The sequence below is a fragment of the Pantherophis guttatus genome, chromosome 4 (assembly GCF_059756535.1).
Source record: "Pantherophis guttatus breed Tessera chromosome 4, ASM5975653v1, whole genome shotgun sequence".
Lineage (NCBI taxonomy): Eukaryota > Metazoa > Chordata > Lepidosauria > Squamata > Colubridae > Pantherophis > Pantherophis guttatus.
In genome coordinates, this window is record NC_142066.1 from 133,778,949 (window position 1) to 133,804,829 (window position 25,881).

A 25,881-nucleotide genomic window follows, 5' to 3' on the forward strand; every position below is an offset into this window, starting at 1 on the left:
AATTAAAAATCTAACATCTTAAAAAAAAGGGGGGGTTACGCCAGTCCTGCTTAGTGGAAAAGAAAGGTTTTTAGGGCACAGCGAAAAGCCCGCAGATCTGGTATCATGCGTATCTCCAGGGGCAAATCGTTCCAGAGGGCAGGTGCTGCCACAGAGAAGGCCCTCCCCCTGGGGGTCGCCAGCCGACACTGCCTGGCTGACAGCACCCTGAGGAGTCTCTCTCTGTGGGAGCGTACTGGCCGGTGGGAGGCTATAGGCGGCAGAAGGCGGTCCCGCAAATACCCAAGTCCCATGCCATGGAGCGCTTTAAAGGTGGTAACCAACACCTTGAAGCGCACCCAGAAGACTACTGGAAGCCAATGCAGCTCACGCAGGAGAGGCGTCACATGGGACCACCCCCTCGCTCCCATAATCCCCCGTGCGGCCACATTCTGCACCAGTTGGAGCCTCCGGGTGCTCCTCAAGGGGAGCTCCATGTAGAGAGCATTGCAGTAGTCCAGGCGGGAAGTGACAAGTGCCTGAGTGACTATGCGTAAGGAGTCCCAATGCAGAAAGGGACGCAACTGCGAATCAGGCATACCTGATGAAAAGCCCCCCTGGCCATGGCCGTCACATGCTCTTCTAAAGACAGCCGTGCATCCAGGAGGACGCCCAAGTTGCGAGCCCTCTCTGTGGGGGCCAGTAACTCGCCCCCAATAGCCAGCGATGGCACCAGCTAGCTATATCAGGACGCCGGAAGCCACAGCCACTCGGTCTTGGAAGAGTTGAGTTGAAGCCTGTTACTCCCCATCCAGATCCGCATGGCCTCCAGGCACCGGGACATTACTTCAAGGGCTTCGTTGGGATGGCCTGGGGTGGCCATTTTTTTACTACTGGTTCTGTGGGCATGACTTGGTGGGTGTGGCTTGGCTTGGTGGGCGTGGCTTGGTGGGCGTGGCAGGGGAAGGATACTGTAAAATCTCCATTCCCACCCCAATCCAGGGGAAGGTTACTGCAAAATCCCCATTTCCTCCTGATTAGCTGTGACTTGAGAGGCAGAGAATAGATGGGGACAGAGCCAGTCAGAATTTTTACTACCGGTTCTCTGAACTACTAAAAATTTCCCCTACCGGTTCTCCAGAACTGGTCAGAACCTGCTGAAACCCACCTCTGGTCAGCAATAATTTCCTGTCAGTGAAAACAATTCATCAGTGGAAAGCCTTGTCTCCAGCTGCTATAGGTGTCCCATCACTGGAGATTTTTAAGATTTTTAAGAAAAGATTGGACAGTCATTTGTCTGGAATATAGGGTCTCCTGATTAAGCAGGGGTTGTATTAGAAACCTCCAAGTTCCCTTCTAACTCTGTTATTCTGTAATTCTCTAAAATCCTTCATCAAACAAAAGAGAGATCATCATGTGCCTTGGTAAGACCACACTTGCTTGGAATATTGCATCCAGTTTTGATCACCACAATATAAACAAGATGTTAAGACTCTAGAAAAAGTGCAGAGAAGAGCAACAAAGATTATGGAGCTGTAGACATAACATGAAGAACGGTTGCAGGAATTAGGTATATCTAGTCTAGTGAAAAGAAGGATGACATGATAAGCAGAGTTCAAATATTTGAGGGGCTGCCACAAAGAAGAGGGGGTCAGCCTATTCTACAAAGCACCTGAAGGCAAGACAAGAAGAAATTAATGGAAACTAACCAAGGAGAGAATCAATCTAGAACTAAGGAGAAATTTCCTGACAGTGAGAACAATGAACCAATGGAATGGCTTGCCTTCAGAAATTGTACAAACTCCATCACTGGAGGTTTTTAAGAAGAGATTGGACAGCCATTTGTCTGAAATAATTCAGGGTCATCTATTTGAACAGGGAGTTTGAACAGGAGACCTCCAAGATCTCTTCCAACTCTGTTATTCTGAATAAACTACAGAGTTACAGAGTTATAGAGCCCTGGTAGTGCAGCAGACTAAAGCACTGTTATTAACATCAGCTGCCTGCAATTACTGCAAGTTCAAATCTCACTAGGCTCAAGGTTGACTCAGCCTTCCATCCTTTCTAAGGTAGGTAAAATGAGGACCCAGATTGTGGGGGCAATAAGATGACTTTGTATAAAATATACAAAAGTATGAAGGCTATTGCTTAACGCATTGTAAGCCGCCCCGAGTCTCCGGAGAAGGGCGGCATATAAATAAATAATAAAAAAAACTACTTGAGAATAAAAAGCATATTACCTCTTGTAATTTGACAAAACCAATCAAAAAACTGATAACATACTGCTGCTCTCCAAGCTCCAATATATCTCCATAGTGCTCTGCATTTATTATTTTCATTGGAAGACAAAGTAAAAGTTGGTTCATAGTTTACCTAAAGTAAAAATTAAAATATACTTACTGTCTTTAAAAGGCATCAGTTTTAACATTTGGAAAATAAAACAAATGGTACACTCATTACTCCCCAAGATGCTGCATTCTGGATCAAGTCTAGCTTCTGTGTGGTCTTTAAAGGAAGCCCCATGTACAGCACACTTCCGTAATCCAAATGAGAGATCAGGATGTGTGTGACTGTGAATACTGAATAGTGTCTCCCATTCTAAGAAAGCTGTAAATGACACACTAGGCGGAGTTGTGCAAAAGTCCCTCCTTCTTATAATTGCCTCATGTATCTGAAATAATATCCATGAGCCAAGAAGGACAACAGTACAAAACAAGGGAGTATGATTCCATCCATAACTAGATAGTATAGTCCTGCACTCAGCTGGTTTCTTAACTTCAAACTGCTCCATCGTGCTGGGATTAAGATCCCTAAAATCTTATTTAAGTCTTCTCAGTTAAATTTTTTATATTCATCTTTTTACCATTTTGTAAGTCACTCAGAGTAGTTTTTAAGATGAGTGGCATATACATTTAATAAATAAATAAATAGAATGTTCATCCCCTCCCAGAACATAATAACCTCCAGATTTCTGGAAAATGTGCTATTCCCGGGATGGCGAACCTATGGCACGGGTGCCACAGGTGGCACACGGAGCCATATCAGAGGGCACGCGAGCATTGCTGTAGCTCAGCTCCAGCATGCATGTGTGTGCCGGCCAGCTGATTTTTGAGCCTTTTGGTGCCACTGGAAGTTGGGAAATGGGCTGTTTCCGGCCTCCAGAGGGCCTCCGGGGGGTGGGGAAGGCCGTTTTCGCCCTCTCCAGGCTCCTAGAAAGCCTCTGGAGCCTGGAGAGGATGAAAAACCGGGCCCACCAGGCCATCACATGCTAAAAGCGGGGGGGGGGGCGCACACATGCGCAGGGGCGAGGCGCATTGTATTATGGGTGTAGGCACACACGTGGGCAACCTCCCCGTGCTCCCCCCGCTTTTGGCACGTGATGGCAAAAAGGTTAGCCATCACTGTGCTATTCAATCAGAGGCTGGGATGTAAAGTTCTGTATAACTTACTCGTGATATTTAACCCTGTGTTGGTGGATCACATTCTCCACCAGTTGTAGGCAGATGCTAAATAAAAGTAGGAAAGGTATAAGAACCTAATCCAGGGTTTAGAGTTTGAATTCTCTCTCTCTCTCTCTCTTTCTCTCTCCCTCTCCCTCTCCCTCTCCCTCTCCCTCCCTTTCTCTCTCTCACACACACATACCAATTGGAATAACTCCCTCAGAAAAAAGGATCATGGCAATAGAGTATTCCTCATTCTGAATCCTCCGAGATGATGCAGAAGGATACCTTAGTTGATGGCAATTAAAGGCCACTGAGAAGTCAAGTAATATCAACAAGACTGCAATTCCCCATCATGGCCTTGCCAAAATCATGCATAAGTATATCTAATGTGTCTCAGTTCCACTTCCAGACCTAAAACTGCACTGAAATTGTTCCATGTAATTAATTTCTTCCAAAGTTCCTTACATTGTAACAAAGAACTAAATAAGGAAAGTTGGAGATAGGTCAGTAATTGTCTAATTATCTGGGAGGAGTTTGATGCTGTGACTCCCGATGATGTGGACAGGATTTTGGGGAGACTTAGTGCAGCCACATGTTTACTGGACCCATGCCTCCTGGTTGGTACTGGCTTCCCGGGAGGTTACACGAGGCTGGCTCCAGGGCGTCATTAATGCTTTGTTGAGTGAGGGTCAGTTCCCCGCTGCCCTGAAAGAGGCGGTGGTGAGGCCTCTCCTCAAGAAGCTGTCCCTGGATCCGGCAATATTGGCTAACTATCGTCCTACCGTTCGCTTCATTGCGAAGGTTGTTGAGAGTGTGGTCGCGCAACAGTTTCCGCAATTCCTGGAGGAAACATCCTATCTAGATCCGTTCCAGTCGGGTTTCAGGTCTGGGCACAGCACGGAAACGGCATTGTTCGCGTTGGTGGATGATCTCTGGAGGGCTCGGGACAGGGGTTGTTCCTCTGTTCTGGCCCTATTAGATCTCTCAGCGGCTTTTGATACCATTGACCATGGTATCATGCTGCACCGGCTGGAAGAGTTGGGAGTGGGAGGCACTGTGTTGCGGTGGTTCTCCTCCTTTCTCTCCAACCGGTCGCAGTTTGTGTTGGCAGGGGGGCAGAGGTCGACCTCGAGGCCTCTCATTTGTGGAGTGCCGCAGGGATCGGTCCTCTCGCCCCTTCTGTTCAACATTTATGTGAAGCCGCTGGGTGAGGTCATCCGTGGCTTTGGGGTGAGATACCATCAGTACGCTGATGACACCCAGCTGTACATCTCCACCCCAGGCCACCCCAACGATGCCCTTGAAGTGATGTCCCAGTGCCTGGAAGCTGTGCGGATCTAGATGGGGAGGAACAGGCTCAAGCTCAACCCTTCCAAGACTGAGTGGCTGTGGCTCCCGGCATCCTGATATAGTCAGTTGACTCCATCACTGACTATTGGGGGCGAGTCTTTGGCCCCCACTGAAAGGGCTCGCAATCTGGGAGTCCTCCTGGATAGGCAGCTGTCTTTGGAGGAACATCTGACGGCTGTTACCAGGGGGACCTTTTATCAGGTTTGCCTGATTCGCCAGTTGCGGCCCTTTCTCGATCGGGATTCCTTGTGCACAGTCACTCACGCCCTCGTCACCTCTCGCCTTGACTACTGCAATGCTCTCTACATGGGGCTCCCCTTGAAGAGCACCCGGAGGCTCCAGCTGGTCCAGAATGCAGCAGCGCGGGTAGTGATGGGAACAACATGGCGCTCCCATGTAACACCGCTCCTGCGCGAGCTGCACTGGCTCCCGGTGGTCTTCCGGGTGCGCTTCAAGGTGTTGGTTATCACCTTTAAAGCGCTCCATGGCATAGGGCCTAGCTATCTGCGAGACCTCCTGCTGCTACCGACGACCTCCCATCGACCTGTGCGCTCCCACAGAGAGGGCCTCCTCAGGGAGCCATCAGCCAAACAATGTAGGCTGGTGGCCCCCAGGGGGAGGGCCTTCTCTGTGGGGGCTCCCACCCTCTGGAATCAGTTGCCCCCGGAGATAAGGAGAGTCCATGACCTCAGTGCCTTCCGTCGTTCCCTGAAAACCCATCTTTTCCAGCAAGCCGGGTTGGCTTAAGAAGAAATTTTTAAATTCTTTTAATCAGTCTGTCATTTTTTAACTTTCGGGCCAAAATTTATATATATATTTAAATGTTTTAATATTTGTATTCTATGTTTTTTATCTTGGCTGTACACCGCCCTGAGTCCACAGGGAGAAGGGTGGTATATAAATTGGAAATTGAATTAAATTAAATTAAATTAATATTTTTGGATCAAACTATTCTTCTCTTCCTCAAAGCATATGGGTGATGGACCAAAACATTGGTCCATCATCCAAGAATGCATTCATCACCTCCCCTACACACACACACACACACACACACACACACACACACACACACACACACATCGAATCTTTGCCAACTCTGTCACCTCTCTTTTATCCTGCATGCTGATACAGTTTTTCTCCTAGGAATGAAGGTAAATCAATACTTAGAAATGTTGCTTGCTCAGTTCACTCCTTCCCTAATGTGGATCCATTATCCTTGTATTATTCCTCTTTTCTGGGCCACCACAACAATGAGCTCTTTGTTTTCTCTAGATCTGTTTTGCTTCTCAATTACTTTGGAGGTTTTCAGCCTTTTCTCCAGAGACTCAGATATCATGATACTTAGTCAGCCACTATGCCCTCTGCTTTTGCTACTCTTCAAATGTAATGCAAGACCATCTGCTTCATTTGGCACCACTTCATCTGGCACCACCAGTATCAAGTGGTTCAAATGGTGGACAATAACAGTAACAGCAGTAGTCACAAATGTAACACACAAATGCCTATGAATCTATGTATTCTATTTTATCATCTCCCACTTGCCCCTTTATGACCATTAAGAATACATCCCATTTTTGACCTTCAGCTCAAAGTTGTGGGTGCTAGTCCATAACCAAACGTGGTGCTTAAGGAAAGACCACTCAATTATTCTTAATTAGCTGGAGGTTCTGTCATTCCAGCAAAAATGGATAAAGGAAAAATTAGTAGTATGTGGAATAAAATATTTCAGGTAGTTCGTCAGTTTCTGTATGAACAATGCAATCAAAACTTTTTTCAATAGCAGTCTGAGGTAACTCAGAGAAACTGTCAGAATAATCTGAATTAGGTCAAATATCAACAGCATATTATATTAACATTTTTACTACTTGTTTTAATAAACACTTGGTTTTACATTTAGAATACTGTTACTGTTAAATCACTACAAGAAATATTATTAATACCTGTGTTCTACCAGTCTCCAATCTTTCTGGTTCTGTGGAAAAGTAGTAGAGGTGACAGAGTTGGTGGTGATGGCCGGGGGGGGGGGGGCGGGGAGAGGCACATGGTTCAGTACAAATGGAGTTTCATGCACTCATCTGCTCACCTGCCACTTGTGTGGCCTGGGGAGGGGCTGAGCATCCCTGTTGTACTCCATAAATATTAAGAATACCAGAAATTTGCATTATAACAATTGCATTATAAAGCATGCATGTTTATCATTTACTTACAGGAGATCCATCAGTCCAAGTGTATCCTGTGCTAGAGTCTGAAATTCGCAAACCAATCCAGGCACTTTCTGATTGAGATCTAAAAAGTAACAATCAGCAAATATGTTAAAATATATTTTATGCATGTGTCTTGTTGAAATACAACACTGCATTTTCTGTCTGTGTTTTCTTTTTCACATAGAACATAAGCATGTCAGCAAGTGAATAACCCCCAGAAGTAAGTAGGCTCTTAAATATGACATACGCTCTTACAGCTGTAATATGATAGATACCTACTTAAGTGGGAATAAGTTGTTAGGACTACAATGGAATTTATTTAAGTAGTCATGTGCAGGATAATACCAGAAGCCTTGTTACTTTATTGAGATGATGATGATGATTATGACTGACCATTCTTTCTTATTTCTGTTATACCCACTGGAGTTTCTATTTTTTTTAACGATGATGATGATTAGCAAAATCATGACCTTTTTCTTCCTCACTGAATTGGAACTCTAACTAGAGTGCCCTGAGAGAAATCTTAACTACATGCAAAATACTTTGGAATGAACCTATGTAGATTTATGAAATTTTCACTAGTTATATATTCCATGATGATGAATTCAGTGCTCCAATAAACCCTTTGCCATGAGTGTTTCTGCCTTAAGGGTTAAGAAATAAGCAGTTTATTATACTCACAGTTGGTTTAATAAGTGTTCCTCTAGCTTATTATGAAAAGAAGCCAGGTCTCCTCCAATTTGTTTACAAAAGTCATATGCCTCATACCAAGTTTTCCTTTCAACTTTCTTCCCTATATAAGCCTAAATGCATAGAAATATATCTCATTATAAATGAGCTTTAACACTATATATATATATATATAATCTTTGATTTACAACCACAATTGAACTCAAAATTTCTGTTGCTAAATCAGACATTTGTTAAGTGAATTTTGCCTCATTTTACAATCTTTCTTCCCACAGTTGTTAAGTGAATCACTGCAGTTGTTAAGTTAGAAACATGATTGTTAAGTGAAAATAATAAACAAAGCACTGTTGTCATTCCATACATTGCAGGAATATCAGGAAAGCTCAGGTGGATCTTCAACCAATACAACATATATGCATGCTTCAAACCTAAGAATACACTAAGGCAGAAGCTTATTCACCCCAAGGATAAAACACTCAGACATAAACTTAGCAACGTGGTAAAAGCAGTACAATGCAGTGAGCCATGTGCAGATCTGTACATTGAGGAAACAAAACAACCACTTCATAAACGCATGGCACAACATAGGAGAGCCAACCCATCAGGATAAAATGCAGTAGTCCATTTGCTTTAAAAGACAAAGACCACTCTTTTGAAGACAGCAAAGTCCACATTTTGGACAGAAAGACCTCTGGTTTGAAACAGGGGTAAAAGAGGCTATCTATATCAAAATTGCATAGCCCTCTCTCAACAGAGGGAGAGGGATACGACATTATCTATCACCAGTCTCCAATACAATCCTTTTCCTGGACCAACAATCTCTGCTCACTGTCATTCATGCCCTAGGCACAAACCCCCATCTTGACTATTGAAACATGCTCTTTATGGAGCTGCCCTTGAAAACTATCTAGAAGCTTCAATTGGTTCAAAATGCAGCAGCCTGCATGCTTTTGTGCAGGCCCAGTTATGCACATCTGCCATTGTCTGCCAATTTGCTTCCAGGTCCAATTCAAGGTGCTGGTTCTCATCTTTAAAGCCCTACATGGCTTGGGGCAGGTTATTTGAAGGACTATCTTCTCCCAGTCATCTCTATCTGATAAGGAATGCTGCAGGTCCCCTTTCCTAAAGAAGTATATCTAGTGGGATCAAAAAGAAGGGACCTCTCCATGGTAGCTCCCTCCCTGTGGAACATCATCCCCACAGAAATAAAACTGGGCTAACTTTGACACTCAGTTACAAGGCCCTGAATACTTAGTTTTACCAACAGACCTGGGTAACCCAAGTTGGGATATAGCCCATCAAATGGCTTATTTGACTGATTGTTGATGCCTGGGGATAGGGGTTATTGCTTTTTATCATATTTATAAGATATTTTTGTCTTTGTAAACTGCCCAAAATAACTGAGAGTAAATTTTCTGAAATAAATAAAGGTGAGGTGAATGAGGTAAACTGAGCTGAGAAAGAGTGACTGGCCCAAAGTTAGCCAGCTGGCATTCATGCCTAAGAGAGGCTCAGAGCTCACAGCCTCCTGGTTTCTTCATATATATGCATAAAATATGATGCTTCTTAGCCAACACTGAGCAATTCTGTTGCCAATAGTCACCTCATCATCAAGTCTAGGGACTAGCATGGAGTGCTATAGAAACCCCACAAAATTAATTGATCCGAATTGATTTTTCATCATTTATCAATCACCTACTAACACACACATCCCAGACATTTAGTGATTTCTTTATGACTACCAGACATTTATCAATCCCTTGGGTAATCCATCAACATTCAGGGGTACATATTGACCACTTTAGGGAATGCTGCCCTAAATCAATTTAGGATTATAAAAGCTATATATCCAAAGACAGAGCATCAGGCCAACTGACTACCTAATCAGGCTATTATCTTAAGATCACTCTTTAACAGTATTGCGTCAAAGAAGCTCTTCCTTTATTCAATTAAAATTCAAGGTAATAATATAAATTCCTATTGCTCACCTATAAACTAGTCTAAAAGACAGTTAGGCAGCCAGTTTGGTGTAGTGATTAAGGCATCATGCTAGAAGCTGAGAAACAGTGAGTTTTAATCTCGCCTTAGACATAAAGCCATCTGAAGGACTTTGAGCTTGTCGCTGCCTCTCCGTCCCAGGAAGGTGGCAATGGCAAAAAAAAAAAAAAAACTTTATCAAAAAGCTTCAAAAAACCTTTGCCAAAATAACTGAAGGAATCTATCCATTCTTCAATTGAATGGAAGAAATAAACTGTTATGACAAATCCACACAAATGAAGTTGTGAAGAGTTAAAATATATGAAGCATTGATAGCAACAAAAATGCCAAGTTCTAGCTTCACTGTCTTAGGCTAATAATAGTTATTACCTTGATTGGATTGCTTAGACCAGGATTTCTTGGGACATAGTAAGACCCAAAGTGTCTCAAAGCAATTAATGGGGATTTCAGAGAGAGGGCCAAAGATATACTGGTTGCAAAGGAACCTGACCAGTTGCCATGTTCTCTATGATTCCTTCCTTGTTCTTCCAATCACTCTATTTCCTTTTCAGAGGAGGGTTAATCATAGCTAAAGGACACCAAATTTTCCCTGGAAGGGACGGAAGGAGAGGCTGAGATGCCTGCTCCTGTTGCAGTGTCTACCTCTTGATCTGGCCTGTCTCAAAGGGTTGAATCTGGTTGAGCAAACCAGATTCTAAAACGGGATGACCCACCTTGAAGCAGACATTCCTCGTTGGACTTGCAGACCATCCTTCAGGACATGGGGGAGGGGGTGATGTTCTCAGGATTGGAGGAGGCGTCACCCCTTCAGCCAAATGCTTGCAAAGGAAGGGGACCCTCTCCTCACAATTGACAACATCCCACAGTCCAGCAGCATCTCCCGTTCTCATGGCAACACAACCAGGATCTGGGCCTGGCAGAATGGAAGACCAGAGTTAGATAAATTTAATGCATCTCCATAGTCAAGCTGAACAGGATAAAAGCTTTCCTGCCAGAGTGTATTTGCTCTGACAGAGTCCATACCAGGCATTTTTGCATTCCAGTGAGTGAACTGAATGGGGTCTCCATTGGTCCAGTTGAAAGTCCCTGGATTCTCTACATCCGAAAGGCCAATCCAGAAATATTTTTCAGGACGGTGTCCAATTTGGCTAGTCAGGAAGGCCTGCTCAAATCTGTGGTAAAAATAATTCAAATCAGGATGGTCTCTGATTTTCTCCATTTTCAAATTCAGCAGAGGGTTAATCTTAGGTCAATTTATACTTTTACTAGTCAATCCACCTCAAAGGATTGTTGTAGGGAAACTAGGAGGCAGGAGGATTCGGTACATTTCTATATATTAAAAAGGTGGGATAAAATTATCACTATCATCATCATCCTCTCAGATCTGAAAGTACAGATTTACAGATTCCTGATTAGAGCTAAGGAGTCTGCTCCCATAACATACATTAAGGCTAGCAGGACTGGAGTTGAATGTTTCTTACAGCAAAGACTACAGGGCAGAATTTTCCTGAAGATTTAGGATAAGGACAGGCCTTCATCTTACTGAGGTCACTTAGTAAATGGTGCCTGAGGCAACCAGTCCCAACCATGGCTAATGATAGGACTTGCCCAATCCTACTACAAATAAAAAGCCACATGCAGTAGCTCTCTTGACCTAGCTGTCTGACCAAGACCGCAGTTGCATCATAACATTCTCTACAGCAGTATTTCCCAATTTTGGCAGTTTTAAGATTGTGAACTTCAAGTCCCAGAATTTCCCGGATGTCTGAGGAATTCATATCCTAAGGTTGCTGAGTTTGCGAAATACTATTCTACATCAATGGTCTTCATATATTTTTTATCACACTTCCTTATTAATAGAAAAATTAAATGTAAATATTTATTTTGAGATATTCATTAATCACAACAGCAATTAGTAAATTAGTAAACTCATATAAAATTCAAGTAAACCAAGCGTTAGATACTATGTCAAATAAACTCATGTAAAATTAGAGTGCAAAATTAGTCATAATTAAGAAAAATGAATAATTAACAAACATCAGAATAAAATAATACTTTTGCGAGTAGGTGGCTCTATAATTTTTTCTAAATAAATAAATAAATAATTTAGAATACAGGAATAAAATATCTAAAAATGTTTTATTTATGCCCAGATAAAATACTCTTTTCATGTGTGTCAGTAGGTCTCACAGCAGAGTTTATTTTAAAGGAAATGAATTTAAAAAGTAGGTAGACATAGAAAATCTATTTAGTGTTTTCTTTGCTAATATAGATGGATAATATAATATTTTGTTCTGTCTCTTTCACCATATTTTACCTATTCTCCACAGAGATCAGAAATCCTTGGTTTGTTTCACACAATTTCTTTGCTTCTGAAAATGTTCCAGGTGTCTTTCCAATTAAGTAACAATAGAAACCATACCTTTTCCAGCCCTGTGGACATAGCATAAATACACATACAGAACAATATTAGCCTGAATTTATTGATTTATATCTCACATTTTTATTCTGGCCCAATCCATAGACTCTCAGATTCGTTGAGTTATCCTGATGAAAGGGAAATTTTTAATTATTTTAAATTCATATTTTATGTGGTAGTGAGTGATAGTCTCATTATTCTATTGTATCTTTTGAACCCAAAATCTAAAAGATACTGTGAAATAAATAATGGTAGACATAAATTCACAGCATTCAACTTCTGTGTCAATAGCTTCACATTTGTTTAATTTTGTAAGAACATTGCTGCAATTTGGATGTCCAATTACTATGGCCAGTACAAATCAATGTTTTTCAATTTCAGATTTAGCCCAATCCAACATTTCTATTAAGGAAAAAGAAATCAAAATGTATTCCTTCTGTTTATCCATTACCTCAGGTAGTTTTTCTTTTTCGCCATATGGTAAAGACAAATAATTTGTATTATTATAAAATTGCAGAGAAAATCTTTCTGTCTATAGCAGCGGTTACCAACTGGTGGTCCATGGACTACTGGTGGTCCGTGAGAAAATTTTGGTGGTCCACAGAAAAATTATTTGCATTTTTAATATTGCACTAAATCAGGAGTTCTCAAATTACGGCCCCTGGGCTGGATACATGCAATGAACATTTGTGTTGCTTCAGAGAGTCTCCCCCTTCAGGGTCTTTTTGTGTGGTCAGAGGGGAGCAGAAATTCCAACTTGGGGTCTGCTTCGGCCTCCTGTTGCTGGGGCTTTGGGCGAAGGCTGGGAGGAAGCACCAATAGGGGCAAAGAGCCGGAGGGCCTTGTTCCAGTGGGACAGCATCATGACCTGGAACTGGCTGACCATCTCAGCCTGCTGAGCCTCCAGATGCCGATACCTGGCCTTGCACTCCTGCAGGTCTTCCCTCTGCTTGGAAAGCCTATGCTCATAGTCCTCAGTGAGGTGCTTCTGCTAAGCCTCCTTCTCGGTCAGATCCAATTTGAACTGAGCTGTTTTGCCAACTCTTCCTTGTGGTGGCTACTTAGCTCCAACAACTGCTTCCTGTTGGAGCCCTAAGGAGCCCAGGTGGGGAGGCAAAGAGTTGGCCACGCTCACCCAGTCACATGACCACCTAGCCATGCCCACCCAGCCAGTTATTAGGCAGATCATATTAGTTTTGGGATCATATTAGGATTTAAAATTATGAATTTAGTGGTCCCTGAGGTTCAAAAGATTGGTGATCCCTGGTTTATAGGGTTCCTAAGAGTCGACACCAATATTAGGAGTGGAGGGGAATGTTCATCTCAAGGCAAAATCAGCTTTCTGGATGGTATCCCCAAAACTTCATAAGATGAATAACTATTATAAAAGATCAAGAGCCACACAGTTCTTTAGGCTTACTTTCTGGCATTTTGGATCAGCAACTTCATCTGTTCCAGGAAGAAATTCTGAAGGCTCTTTTTTACAGATGTATCCTAATTCCTCTTCACAGAAATGATCTGCCCAGTATCCATTCTGAGGATGGAAAGGTGAACAAACCTCAAAAAGAATATTTTACTTGTACCCTGTTCTATTTTTTATTGTTTATATCATTTTATAAATATAAATTTATATATCAAAGGAAGAGGGCTGTGAATATATCTACAGACCCTCACATCCTGGACATAAATTGTTTCAACTTCTATCCTCAAAACGACGTTATAGGGCATTGCACATCAGAACAACTAGACACAAGGGCAGTTTTTCCCCATGCCATCACTCTACTAAATAACTAATTCCCACAACTCTGCCAAACTATTTACTAAGGCTATATTACTATTATTCTTCTCATCCTCCTATTACCTATTTCCTTTTTTACTTATGACTATAACTTTGTTGCATGTATCTTTATGATTTATATTGTTTTGCTTAGTTTCCTAGAATGATTTATGTTGATTGTTTATTTAGTATCCTATGACTATCACTAAGTGTTGTATGTATGTATGATGAATATATTTATGGTGACTATGATCGTGATTTATCACTTATATTTTTTATGTACACTGAGAGCATATGCACCAAAGACAAATTCTTTGTGTGTCCAGTCACACTTGGCCAATAAAGAATTCTATTCTATTTTATTTTGCTTTTTTTTTTCTTCATGAGCTGGACCACTGCATATTACTTGTTATATCTGCATTTGTTTAAAATCTGCAGCCATACTAACATCTTGCAAAAAAAGATGTTAAGTGGTTACATTTATATTTAATTGGGAATGGTAAACATAGCTTTTCACCTACAAAAATTAAATTATATCAAAATATAATTCATAGATATTACGTCAAGTTTCTAAAATGTAAAATATATTGTATTTTTTCAAAAATAAACAGCCAGTAGCAAAGTTAATCTAAATTTAGCATGCCTAAGCTTTCATTTTTTATTCAATGCAGGTTAAAAGTTTATTCCCAGTCTTCTGAAAAAAATAGTCAACTGAACTCAGAATTTGTTTCTTTGTTTACTTACTTATTAGAATGTAATATACTTTAAAGCAAAGTATTAATTACATAGTAGCAATCCTATGCAATATGAATGGACAGTTAAAGAATCTTGGGGTCCATGAGGCTTCTGAATGTTTGTTTATTGCTTTAGCAACTCCCAGAACCTTCTCTAATTACTAGAATAAGCCAAAAAGTATGCTTTATGTATCATTTTTAAACCAAGATATTTATTCCAAACAAGGTTAGTTTGACTAACCCTGCTTACTTTATATAATTAATCTATTTATTACTATCCAGTGGTGGGATTCAAATAATTTAACAACCCATTCTCTACCCTAATGATTTATTCCAACAACCAGTTCACCAAACTGTTCAGAAAGTTAACAACTGGTTCTCCCGAAGTGGTGCAAACTAGCTGAATCCCACCACTGTTACTATCCCACCAAACTATTATATTTATTACTATCCTCCAAATTATGTGATATCCTTAACCACAAAAGCCATCATTTCTTTTTAGACTTAAATACCCTTAGGTATTCATTCCTAACTCTGATAAATGATAAAACCTTTACAAAAAAACATTATTAAACAAAAAAACAATAATTATCATCCATAAAATCAGGTCAATACTAACAGAAAAAAAAAAACAAGCAAATACAGTATTAACACTAAAAAAAACCCCAACAGAACAATATATTTAAAACAATACTCTGGGATGAGCTCCAGAATATACACATCCATAATTATTTAAAGAAGGTATTAACACAGAACTGTCAGATAAATTAAAGCGGAACAACCAAACATTAACTCACTAAACTAAATTTTAAGTCTCTAATCCCCTTTTAAAGGCTTGAAAATAGGTGTATTATCGAAAGCAATGTTTCTTGTCATATGTGATGGTCTTGTAAATTGCTAAATTATATTGAATAAATACAATAATGACAATGCAGAAAATATTTAAAATACAGATATTAACAAAACTTAAGCCTTTCTTCAAGGTATTATGGACAAATGGATAGAAAATCACTTTGGGACATTATTTCTCTACATGGTTATCACTGCTATTATTGTTTATGTTGAGCATTTGAAGGAAAAGGGATGCCAACTATTGAAGAGGAGACTTTAAAATTGATTGTACTGGCAGAAATGGCAAAATTAACTTTGTTGATTTGAGACAATGGATTAGAAAGTTTATAAGAGACTGGAAGCTATTTGTGAATTTTCTGTGTGTCAAATACAATAACAGATAGTTAACAGAAGGCTTTGAAGATTAGTTCTAACTTTGGGGTTATCTGTTGAGTATTTTTAGTAACATAGTGATCAGAGGTTGGATCAAGTGGATTGCTAGATAAATAGTTTTCCACATCAGAGACTTTTTAAAAACGTAACATAGTATTTGTATCAAATATAGATGAGAAAGTTTATAATTATTTATAGACCTGTTATGTTAGGGAAGGCGAACTCATCAGGTACTTTTGATATATTTGTCAATATTCAGCCAGGATGGACTTCCTTTGTTTGATGTCGCTGGGAATGATGTATTGGGGGGGGGGTTTCGTACAATTTTTTTTTATCATTCATGTCAGATACTTGTTAATTTCTTCTTCTTTTTCTTTGTTTGTATTTTAACTTTGAAAAACAATTTTTTTTTAAAGAAATCAGATTTTTTTTCAGGTGTGGTCATAGAACTCTTGGATCCATGAAAGTAAAATTATTTGCCAAGCCCTATTGAAAAATAATACAAAACTAAAATCCTATCCAACAATTGTGAGAAGTCTAGCTGCAGCAGATATATCAATTTTAATTTAGTAGGATAAATATCAGTAACTCATACAAACAAAAGTTCTTTAGAAGTTCTTCATAATTTTTAAATGTGGAAAATATTATGGAAAGGAAAAAGTTTAAGAAACATTGATCTATAGAATAAATTATGTTATGGAATAATAGATTGTATCAAATAAATTTCTAGACACAAATTTTATCCAAGAGAGAACTGAAGAGAGGGGGAAAAATCCACTGGATAATTAAGGGTTCTTATTGCTACCTTCCCAGTCATGATGATACAGTCTTCCTCCACGTTGCTTATAAGTGTGGGTTCTCCTTTCTGCCATTTGATGAAACTCACAGTAGTACCATCACTCCATTCAAAATATGAAGAAACCTTCTGGTCATTTAGTCCTATCCACAAATTATCTGTCGATTCTAAAAAGATAAATTCATTTTATTCATTTGCTCTCAAATTTAATGAATGAAGTACAGAGGTTGTATATAATCCTCCAGCCCATAGAACTCTGTGCTATGTTGGTCAGGATATAAGAGAGTTTATATGTGACATAATTACCAAATGTCTATGCTAATCTGTCATGGATGTATGCAGCAGTTGTTGTATCATATAAACCACACAAGCTGAATAGATTTTTTACAAATATTTTAAGGCCTAAATAAATACTTTTTTTTTCTTGTGATGGCAACATCAGCAGCTATTCCTTTCTTTTCCTGGCATCCATGTACCCACAGAGTATATGAAACAGGAAATAAGCCTTCTAAATATACTTACCGTAGCCAAGCTGAGAAAAAACAAAGCTGTATTCCTCAATGTCATGTATACTTAGTAAATGTCCACCATCCTTTTGGCAAGAGACTGAGGCACCCTTCCACGTTTTGCGATCTCTGTTCAGACGGTAACAGTGCTTTGCATACCCAACCCAGCCATCTGGACATTTAATTGGCTTAAGATCATCTAAAAAAGATAATAGTTATATGTACACCATCAAGAATTAGGACTGGAGGAAGGGAGAAAATCTTGATCTTGTACTACAATGTAATTAATTCAATAAATAAAATTTAGTTAAAGGAAATCTGACAATCCATCTTAAAGATAAGGGTAATTTGTCCATTGTCATGAGGACATTTTCTAGAAGTGTCATTAGGATCTAATTTTTTTAGTCTAATTTTTCATGGAACAGGCAGGTACTAAAGTAGCAATTTTTTATGTCCTATATCATTGTATAAATATTCTAAAATTATTAATGCTTTTTTAATAAATTACAATGCATGTTAATTGGAATAAGTATTTTTTACCAGATCGTTGCTTTCTTTCAAAGCTTTCATTTTACTTTATAGAAACATATAGACACTTTCTTGAAAAGAAATTTGGAAACAAATCTAAAGTAAAATTACCCCACTATGTGGAGAAATGTATATAAAGTTATTATAGGCAGTTCGGGACAAATTTCTGGTCATTCAGTCTTTATAGTCATAAGTTGAAGCATCTGTCTGATGGGATCTCATTTTACAATAGTTTTTGCAGAGTCATTAAGCAAATAACTGTAGTCATTAAGCAAAATGTGCAGTTATAAGTGTCAACTCATTCTTCCAGCAAAAAAAAAAGAGACATAAATCATGGTTATGTGACTATGGGATGCTGCAACTGATCATAAAGGCAAACTGGTTGGCAAGTACCCAAAGTTCAATCATATGATTGTGGGAGGTGGGGGTGACATGACATTTTATGGTGGCCAGAAGTGCTTTATAGGACTGATTCTGGCCCTGTCTTAATTTTGAGTGATTGTTAAGCAAGTGGCTGTAAATCAGGGTGGATAAAAATCAATGATTTTTTTTAAAAAAATCAAAAAAATCAGATTTTTTTTATTTAAATCGGATTTTTTTTATTTAAATTGGATTTTTTTTATTTAAATTGGATTTTTTTGATTTTTATCGAATTTATTTTAATAAAAAACTTTTGGGGTAAAAATCTATCATAAGATAGTTTTCTATTTAAGTTACATAAATAATTTAGTTTATTCAGTATGAAATGGAGCTTAGTTATGTAGCATAAGGCTGTATATTCTGCAACACTGGGACTATCGGTGAGTCAACAGTGGGTCAAAGGAGTAGCAGAGATGACAGTTGCTGACAGTTGCTGACAGTTGATTTAAATCAAGCCTTTTTACTAGTGATTTAAATCATGATTTAAATTGTGATTTAAATCAACTCGATTTAAATCAAATCCACCCTGCTGTAAATCGATGAATACTTGAAGATTAGGACCTTTCCTATGCATCCATACCTTTAGCTCTGCAAATCTTCAGATTTTAATTCATCTAAGAGGAGTACTACATTTCATATTAAAATGTTCTGAAATAAAACTGACTCAAAATGCATTTTTAAAAAATTCTTTAGGATATTAGATAATCAAACTAATGATGGAAATTCAGCATCTCCCTCAGGGGTAAAATGCACTTACCTTTGCTACTGGATTGGAAATGTGAGTGTGTGTGCACTTGTGCTCACTATGCTTGCGTGCACCTTCTCTACACATGCGTAGAACTTTCTGCACATGCACTGATGGTAAAAAATGAGATGTCATGACGTCCAGGCGGGTGGGGGGAACCTCCCACTGCCGGCCCTACCGGCTCACGCAAGCCAGATAGATCCAGCTGAATTTCACCACTGATCTCCCTCTACTCCCAGCTGTAATAGAAGATGTGTATATAGGATTTTTAGACTGCCTTCCCTCCTGCCACTGAGTGGACCCATTGGCCTAAGCAAAATTACTTCTGCACAACGTGCATTCAGAATCTGAATCTCTGCATGTTCTCCACCTCAGGTAGATCTATTCTATCACATTACTCACAAAACCATCACTAGGAAAAGAATGCAAAAATGTTATCTGGAGAATGTGTGCCATGCATATCAGTGAAAGAATATTTATTCAGTTAACTTAATTTACAATCTACCTGAAGAAGGTGCAGATGCCTGTTTTGAAGAGTTCATTCTTTTACAGATATATCCACATTTCTGTTCACACAGATTATTTGCCCATTTGCCATTCCTACCCTGCATCAATCCACAGTTTTTTCCTGTTTCAGAAGAGGGGCTACCTGTAAAAGAGAGTGATTGTCCTATCACTGTTTGATGTTCAAGATGATAACATTTTTATCTGTAAACAAATCAAAACTGATTTTTTTTCCTTATCTCCAATACCTTTTCAAGAACATGGAATCCAGAAATATATACATTATTATAGATAAGTGTGTATGTGAATTGTATGGATAGGTATAGATATGTATAGATATGTATAATTGTATAGAAATAAGGTATAAATTATTATTATATTATGTTTAAATAACATATAAAGTTTAAGAAATATATTAATATTTTATCATTAGTATATTATGTATTAGTTTAAAGTGTTAGAAGATACTTGGGACCAGTGATGTCATATCTTTGTCCAATGTTTTTTATTTTGAATTATTAATAAAAAACATTTTAAATTAAAAAAAAGAACATGGAATCCGCTATAATATATATGTATGAGCTTTTCAATATCTACTGTAGTAAGTCTGCAATTCTATAGTGGCTGCCTACCTTCAATCAGTGACCCTTGATTAGATCAAAGGGGCCAGCCAGATCAAGCCTTTATATGAGGCAGAACAATTTTTCAAGCCAAGGCACAGCTTCCATCTCATCTGTCATGAGTGACAGGAGTGGCATATCAGTGAGGAATGGAGGCACCTTGCACAGGTCTACGAACTCTACACAAGAGGATTATTACCACATTCAGCTAAACACAGCTGCTGAATCTCTTTTCAGAGTTTTCTATCAGGGTTAGGACATCTTCAAGGTGCTCAAAAATGGTATCAATATTGTAAGAATCAATATTTATATACAATATACATAATACAAACATGCCAGCACACTTCTATAGAAAGTGTCAATTAACTCAAATACATTTTAGGACGTAACAAAAGCTTTATAACTGTACATATTTACCCACCTGGAGCCCAGTTTAAATATCTTAAAGGTTGGTCATTAATCCACTGCCATCCACTGTCAAAATCTGGATTATTCAAACCAATCCAGTAGTTGGCTTCAAAATTACTTGTTAATCCTATTTGAGAAAGAACATTCACATATTGTTCAATTCTGAACAAGTCTGAAGACAGACAGTCAGACAGACAGACAGACAGACACAGTACAATTCAATCTGAAATACAACTATTATCTTTCTCTTGGTCTCTAATCATACCTTTAACATTATATGTAGTGCAAGGAACATAACAACCACTATATAGTATGTCTGGCAAAGCAAAAGACACACAGAGTGCAAGATACTAATTAGCAGTCAGCAGACACAAGGAAAACTTCACTGAAGTTGTTACCTAATCTGCATGAAAACAACCAAGCTCAACGTGCACTAAGGAGTCCCCAGTTCAACCCTGAGCTACATATATTCTCTTCTATTTGTACAATGAAAATTCCTTAATTTCGCAACACATGAACAGACACAACCATAGTTTCCATTGGGGAACTGCAAACATTTTAGATCAAACTAAATTTAAAAAAAAAACCTGCTAGGGAACTCTTGAAATTTTTGGCACTTGAACACATCAGCCATCAGTAGGCACATAGAAATAAATTATATTTACACATGATTCAAAAGAGACATTTAAAAGTTAAGAATGAAACAAAAAAACCAGACACATCATTTTCAGCCTTAACATCTAGAAAAGGAGAAATTAACACCAAACAATCAAGCAGAAAACAATACCCTAAGGTAAGAACAATTAAGGAGAAAATCAGAGCCCCACCAACATTGGCAGAGTAAGATACTGTTATAAACAGGGAGCAAACACCACTGAAGCTATTACAGTCAGGTAAGTAAACAACCAAGCTCAAATCAAGGATTTCATAGTTCAACCTGAGCTATTGTTAGTTATATATTAATGACAAATCAATCAGATAAACTTTCATTTTGGAATCCAAATTCAGTTGATGAATTTCAGTTTGATAAAGGCAGAAGGAAAATGTCAAAAAAAAAAATCTTTGCAAATGGATTATTCAAACTGAGATGGTTTGAAAGTGTCAAATATTTTTCAGAAGGTAATTGCTCTGGAAGAAAAATGATGTTTTATTATATGAAGCATTTGAAATAGCTTACTACGATGAGAAAATATTAATTATCAGAAATGTTTTAGAAGCCTTTTAAGAAATGTTTTGTTATACCTGCCAAATATCCTTGTTCATATAGTTCATTGATGCTCAATAATTCTGAATGTTGTTGCTGACAGCTTTTTCTTGCTTGATTCCATGTTAGAGCTGAGAGGAAATTGATTTGGTAGAGATCTCCTGTCCAGTGATTTTTGATCCAGAAAAAGTCATTATTTTCATCTGTAAACATTATGAAAAATAGAATCAGCTCATTAATAGCAAAGTCCTGAGAGAATTTAAATGTTTTTATTCATATTTTCATTGCATAGTTTAGTTAATAAGAGCTGCCAAAAACTGAACAAAGTTGGCAGATTTTGAATGGTGCTTTGCTTCATCAAGCCACCCAGTGAAGTAAATCAGCTCCCCACTTCTCGCCATATAACTTCACTTGATAATAGAGATATCTGTCCCTGCGTATCATGAGGGAACCCAAGCACCCTTTAAACTTTGTTCTTCAGGACATCCTTGCACAACATTTAACAATCTATCTCATGTTTCGACTATTGCAACATGCTTGTATGGGACTTTACTTGAAAATAGGTGGTAGTAATTGTAGATAGTAATCTAGACGTCCTTCTATGAGCTCCCTATTGTAATGGAAACCAGCTGGGTTTTCTCCTTTTGGTTAATTTTTGGCTGACTTTGCTTTTCAGCAGCAGACAATTGTCACAAGTTTTAGTTTTTCTAAGTTTGACATTTAGTGCTGTCATATCCAATTTTTGTTTATTGTGAAACAAGTCTGGGTGGTGGAATTTACCCAAATCCACATATTGGGGTTGAAAAACTACTCAAAATGATGCAGTGAAATGAAATAAAGTTGTATTTAGTCATACAAGAGTATAATACCTGACCCAGGTTCAGATAATCCTCCAACCAATTTTTCTCTCTTTTTAGCCTAGCTTTTAGCCTAGGAGGGGAAAAATGTAATCCTCATACCTCCAATTATGATGACTTTAAAAAAAAAAAAAAAAAGAAGGAAGGAAGGAAGGATCAGTTACAATTTTTAAGAAATTAGTAATCAGGAACTTGCAGAGTGAATGTTTGTAAGATTGACCAATATAGCACTGATTTTAGAAGTGCTAGCTTCCTTTCCTACTTCCCATTCTATAAGTTAGCAAATCAGAACAAACAAATAAACAAACCACCCAGTGGAGAGCTCTTAGAGCAATCAGAGAAAATTCATTTGTAAAGGGTGTCATGCTAGTTTCTCCAACAAAATATGAAAGGTTGGGGGGGGGAGATTCCCTGAGGAGAAGTTTGATCCTGATCACTGAAAACAGAACTAAAGTGCTTTGTCACTTACTTGTTTTGGGATTTTTCCCAACATCCCAGTGTAGCCTATAGCCCTGAGATCCGTCATCTTCAGGCTGGTGTCTTCGGCTTTCCTCACACAAGCACGAAGCCGAAGACACCAGCCTGAAGATGACGAGTGGGACCTCGTCGAAACGTCGCCAAGATACTCTCAATCTTACACGGGAAAAGACCTGAATACATCAAAACTTGCATACCTGTACCCATGAAAACCTCCGAAAACACATATATACAATATGTGTGTGTGTGTGTGTGTGTGTGAGTGTGTGTGTTTGTTTTTAAACATAAATATGTATGCTCCCATGCGTGGAAACCAGTTTGGTCTAATGGTTAAAGCATCTGTCTAGAAAGGGGAGGTTGTGGGTTCAAGTCAGTGGTGAAATCCAATTTTTTTTACTACCGGTTCTGTGGGTATAGCTTGGTGGGCATGGCAGGGGAAGGATACTGCAAAATCTCCATTTCCACCCCACTCTAGGGGAAGGATACTGAAAAATCTCCATTCTCACCCCACTCTGGGGCCAGCCAGAGGTGGTATTTGCTGGTTCTCTGAACTACTCAAAATTTCTGCTACTGGCTCTCCAGAACCTGTCAGAACCTGCTGGATTTCACCCCTGGTTCAAGTTCCATCCTTACCATGAAAACCAGATGTATGACTTTGAGCCAGTCACTCTCAACCTCACTATTGTAGAAAAAGTAGGAGCAGGAAGGTATGTTGATATGTTTTCTGCTCTGAGTTGATTATAAAAATAATAAAGGTGGAATACCAAAAAAATAAATGCATCATCAAATAAAAGTTTACCTTTTATTGGACAATATCCAGTTAAAGAGTCTTTGTCCACATCTGAAGTTGTTCCACACCAAAATTGTTCGTGTTCATCATCAACTATGCATTTAGCATGCCATTTATTCATATACTTGAAAGGAAACACACAAGGTGCTCCCAAGGAATTGCCTTCTATAGTGAATAGAGCTATAAAAAAATCAAACATATCCATGTTAGATTTAGAAGTACGAAAATGAGAAAAGAAATGCTATACAAAAAATCTCAGCATTTAGTTCTAAGGCATTCATACAGTTTACTTCACTCAAGGAACAATTTTCAGAATTTAGGTCTTAGAATAAATATATGCCATTTTTTCTCAGATGATATAAAAGACAAGAATACTACTATATTAAAGAAATACTAGGTAGTAGTATAATCTGAGATTACATCTTTAGTATCCAATTTATTTCAATTTTCAGTTAAAGAGATTCAAAAAATAGGAAGAGAATTTAAGTAAGCAAATTCAGCCAGAAGAACTAATGTTTGAACATTTACCTTCATATTTCTGGTCACACAAGCTCTTCTTTGTTCCATAGATCTTCCAAACACTTTTTGCGGAGTGGTTTTCTGATAGTATAATCCCATTCTCATGGCCATTAGCAGGATTTAAAAACAAATCTTGTTTTACAAGGGCAAGCAACGTGTTATTTCTGCATTCCCATTTCTGTAATTCAATAGTTTCATTGCACGGTGATAGTGTAACTGAAACCATGCTTGAATTTGAAGGCACACTCAGGCATAACTTCACTGCCATATTCAATAATTGATAATCGGATACCCACTTAAAATTTTGCCATTCATTAAACTTGTCGCAGATTTCAAAGGTGAAGGAACGAGATTCTTGAAGTTTTAGGCAAAGATGAAGATTTTCATTGTATATCAAAAAAGTGTCACTATCTACAAATGAAATAATAGTAGTAATACAAATAATAGTAATAATACAGAGTAATGGTATTGATGAGATGACAGATAGATAGATAGATAGATAGATAGATAGATAGATAGATAGATAGATAGATAGATGATATAAATATTGATATAGATATTGATATATAATTTTCCATGAATAAAATATGGTTTAATATAATTGAGTTTTTACTGTGTTTCCCATCTCCTGTACAATTTAAACATTGAAACAATTCTCTCAGATGTCATGTATTTAAAATTAGTCCTTTCTGTTATTTATTCTTATTATAATATACAAACAAATGAAATATGTTTTTTTAAAGATATAAAAAAGAGAAAAAGACTTTATAATGTTAACTTCTAAACTATTATTTTACATGAAATCAATAATTACAAAGATACATACTTTACTATTAAGAAAGTAACACAAACATAACTGTAAAAGTGTGACATTCTTTTTAACAGAATAAAAAGTAAATTAATTAGACTTTTTATTCTGTTAAAAAGAATGTCACATGAGTGTATAATTATTTATACACATGAGTGTATAAATAATTGGAATATAAATACATATTTATTTAAAACAATTTGAATAATTCAATAAATATTACCTGATATTTGAAAAGCTGGATGAATGAGAAATAAAAAATTTAGGAACAAAAAAGTAGGCATTGTAAACGATAAAACATTCCAGAAAACACTGAAATTAGGAAGCAACTGAGATAGCTTCTTTTGAGGAACTCCTTTATATATAAGAGCAAAGAAGAAAGCAATATTTACTTCTGCCTTCAATCTTACGAAATGTGTATTGTAATAAGGACAACTATAAATAGTATTTGGCTTCTATGTAAAAGAACTATTTCCACAGAAATTTCTTCAGGAATTTGTAACTAACATTAAACACTAACTAGTCATATATCTATATATTCTTACAGTATATGCCTATTACACATTCTATTTGAGAATAAGAAACATTATATATGAAATGAAATAGAGAAACATTAGATTGATAGATAGATGAGAGAAAGAGAGAGAGATGATAGAATAATTTTATTGTCACTTTGAATGCATACTAATCAGCATATATTAAAATGAAATTTCATTACACACAGCTCTCAGTGGATCACTACCTCCAATATAAACTATATAAACATGAATAAATAAATATAATAAATAAATAAATAAACATAATTATGCATATACCCACATATATTGGGTATAAGCATAATATATTGGGTATATGCATAAAACAACACAGTCTAGTATGTG

The 25,881-nt window shown here is 37.9% G+C and overlaps 1 protein-coding gene across 1 annotated transcript in view; it reads right to left on the bottom strand.

Annotated features, from left to right (window-relative positions):
* The window catches only part of LOC117654955 (macrophage mannose receptor 1-like), a 54,843-nt gene extending 29,482 nt beyond the window's left edge, over positions 1–25,361 (bottom strand). Inside the window, exons 1-15 of the mRNA XM_034401936.3 lie at positions 25,224–25,361; positions 24,202–24,603; positions 23,683–23,853; positions 21,588–21,752; positions 20,359–20,472; positions 19,319–19,462; positions 17,137–17,319; positions 16,624–16,781; positions 13,504–13,617; positions 11,982–12,097; positions 10,688–10,836; positions 10,378–10,577; positions 7,658–7,779; positions 6,980–7,058; positions 2,220–2,352 (exon numbers count right to left, since the gene is read on the bottom strand). Of these exons, the coding sequence (XP_034257827.1) occupies positions 2,220–2,352; positions 6,980–7,058; positions 7,658–7,779; positions 10,378–10,577; positions 10,688–10,836; positions 11,982–12,097; positions 13,504–13,617; positions 16,624–16,781; positions 17,137–17,319; positions 19,319–19,462; positions 20,359–20,472; positions 21,588–21,752; positions 23,683–23,853; positions 24,202–24,603; positions 25,224–25,284 (2,311 nt within the window). The 5' untranslated portion in view covers positions 25,285–25,361. The remainder of the gene's footprint in view (positions 1–2,219; positions 2,353–6,979; positions 7,059–7,657; positions 7,780–10,377; positions 10,578–10,687; positions 10,837–11,981; positions 12,098–13,503; positions 13,618–16,623; positions 16,782–17,136; positions 17,320–19,318; positions 19,463–20,358; positions 20,473–21,587; positions 21,753–23,682; positions 23,854–24,201; positions 24,604–25,223) is intronic.
* Positions 25,362–25,881: the final 520 nt, after the last annotated feature.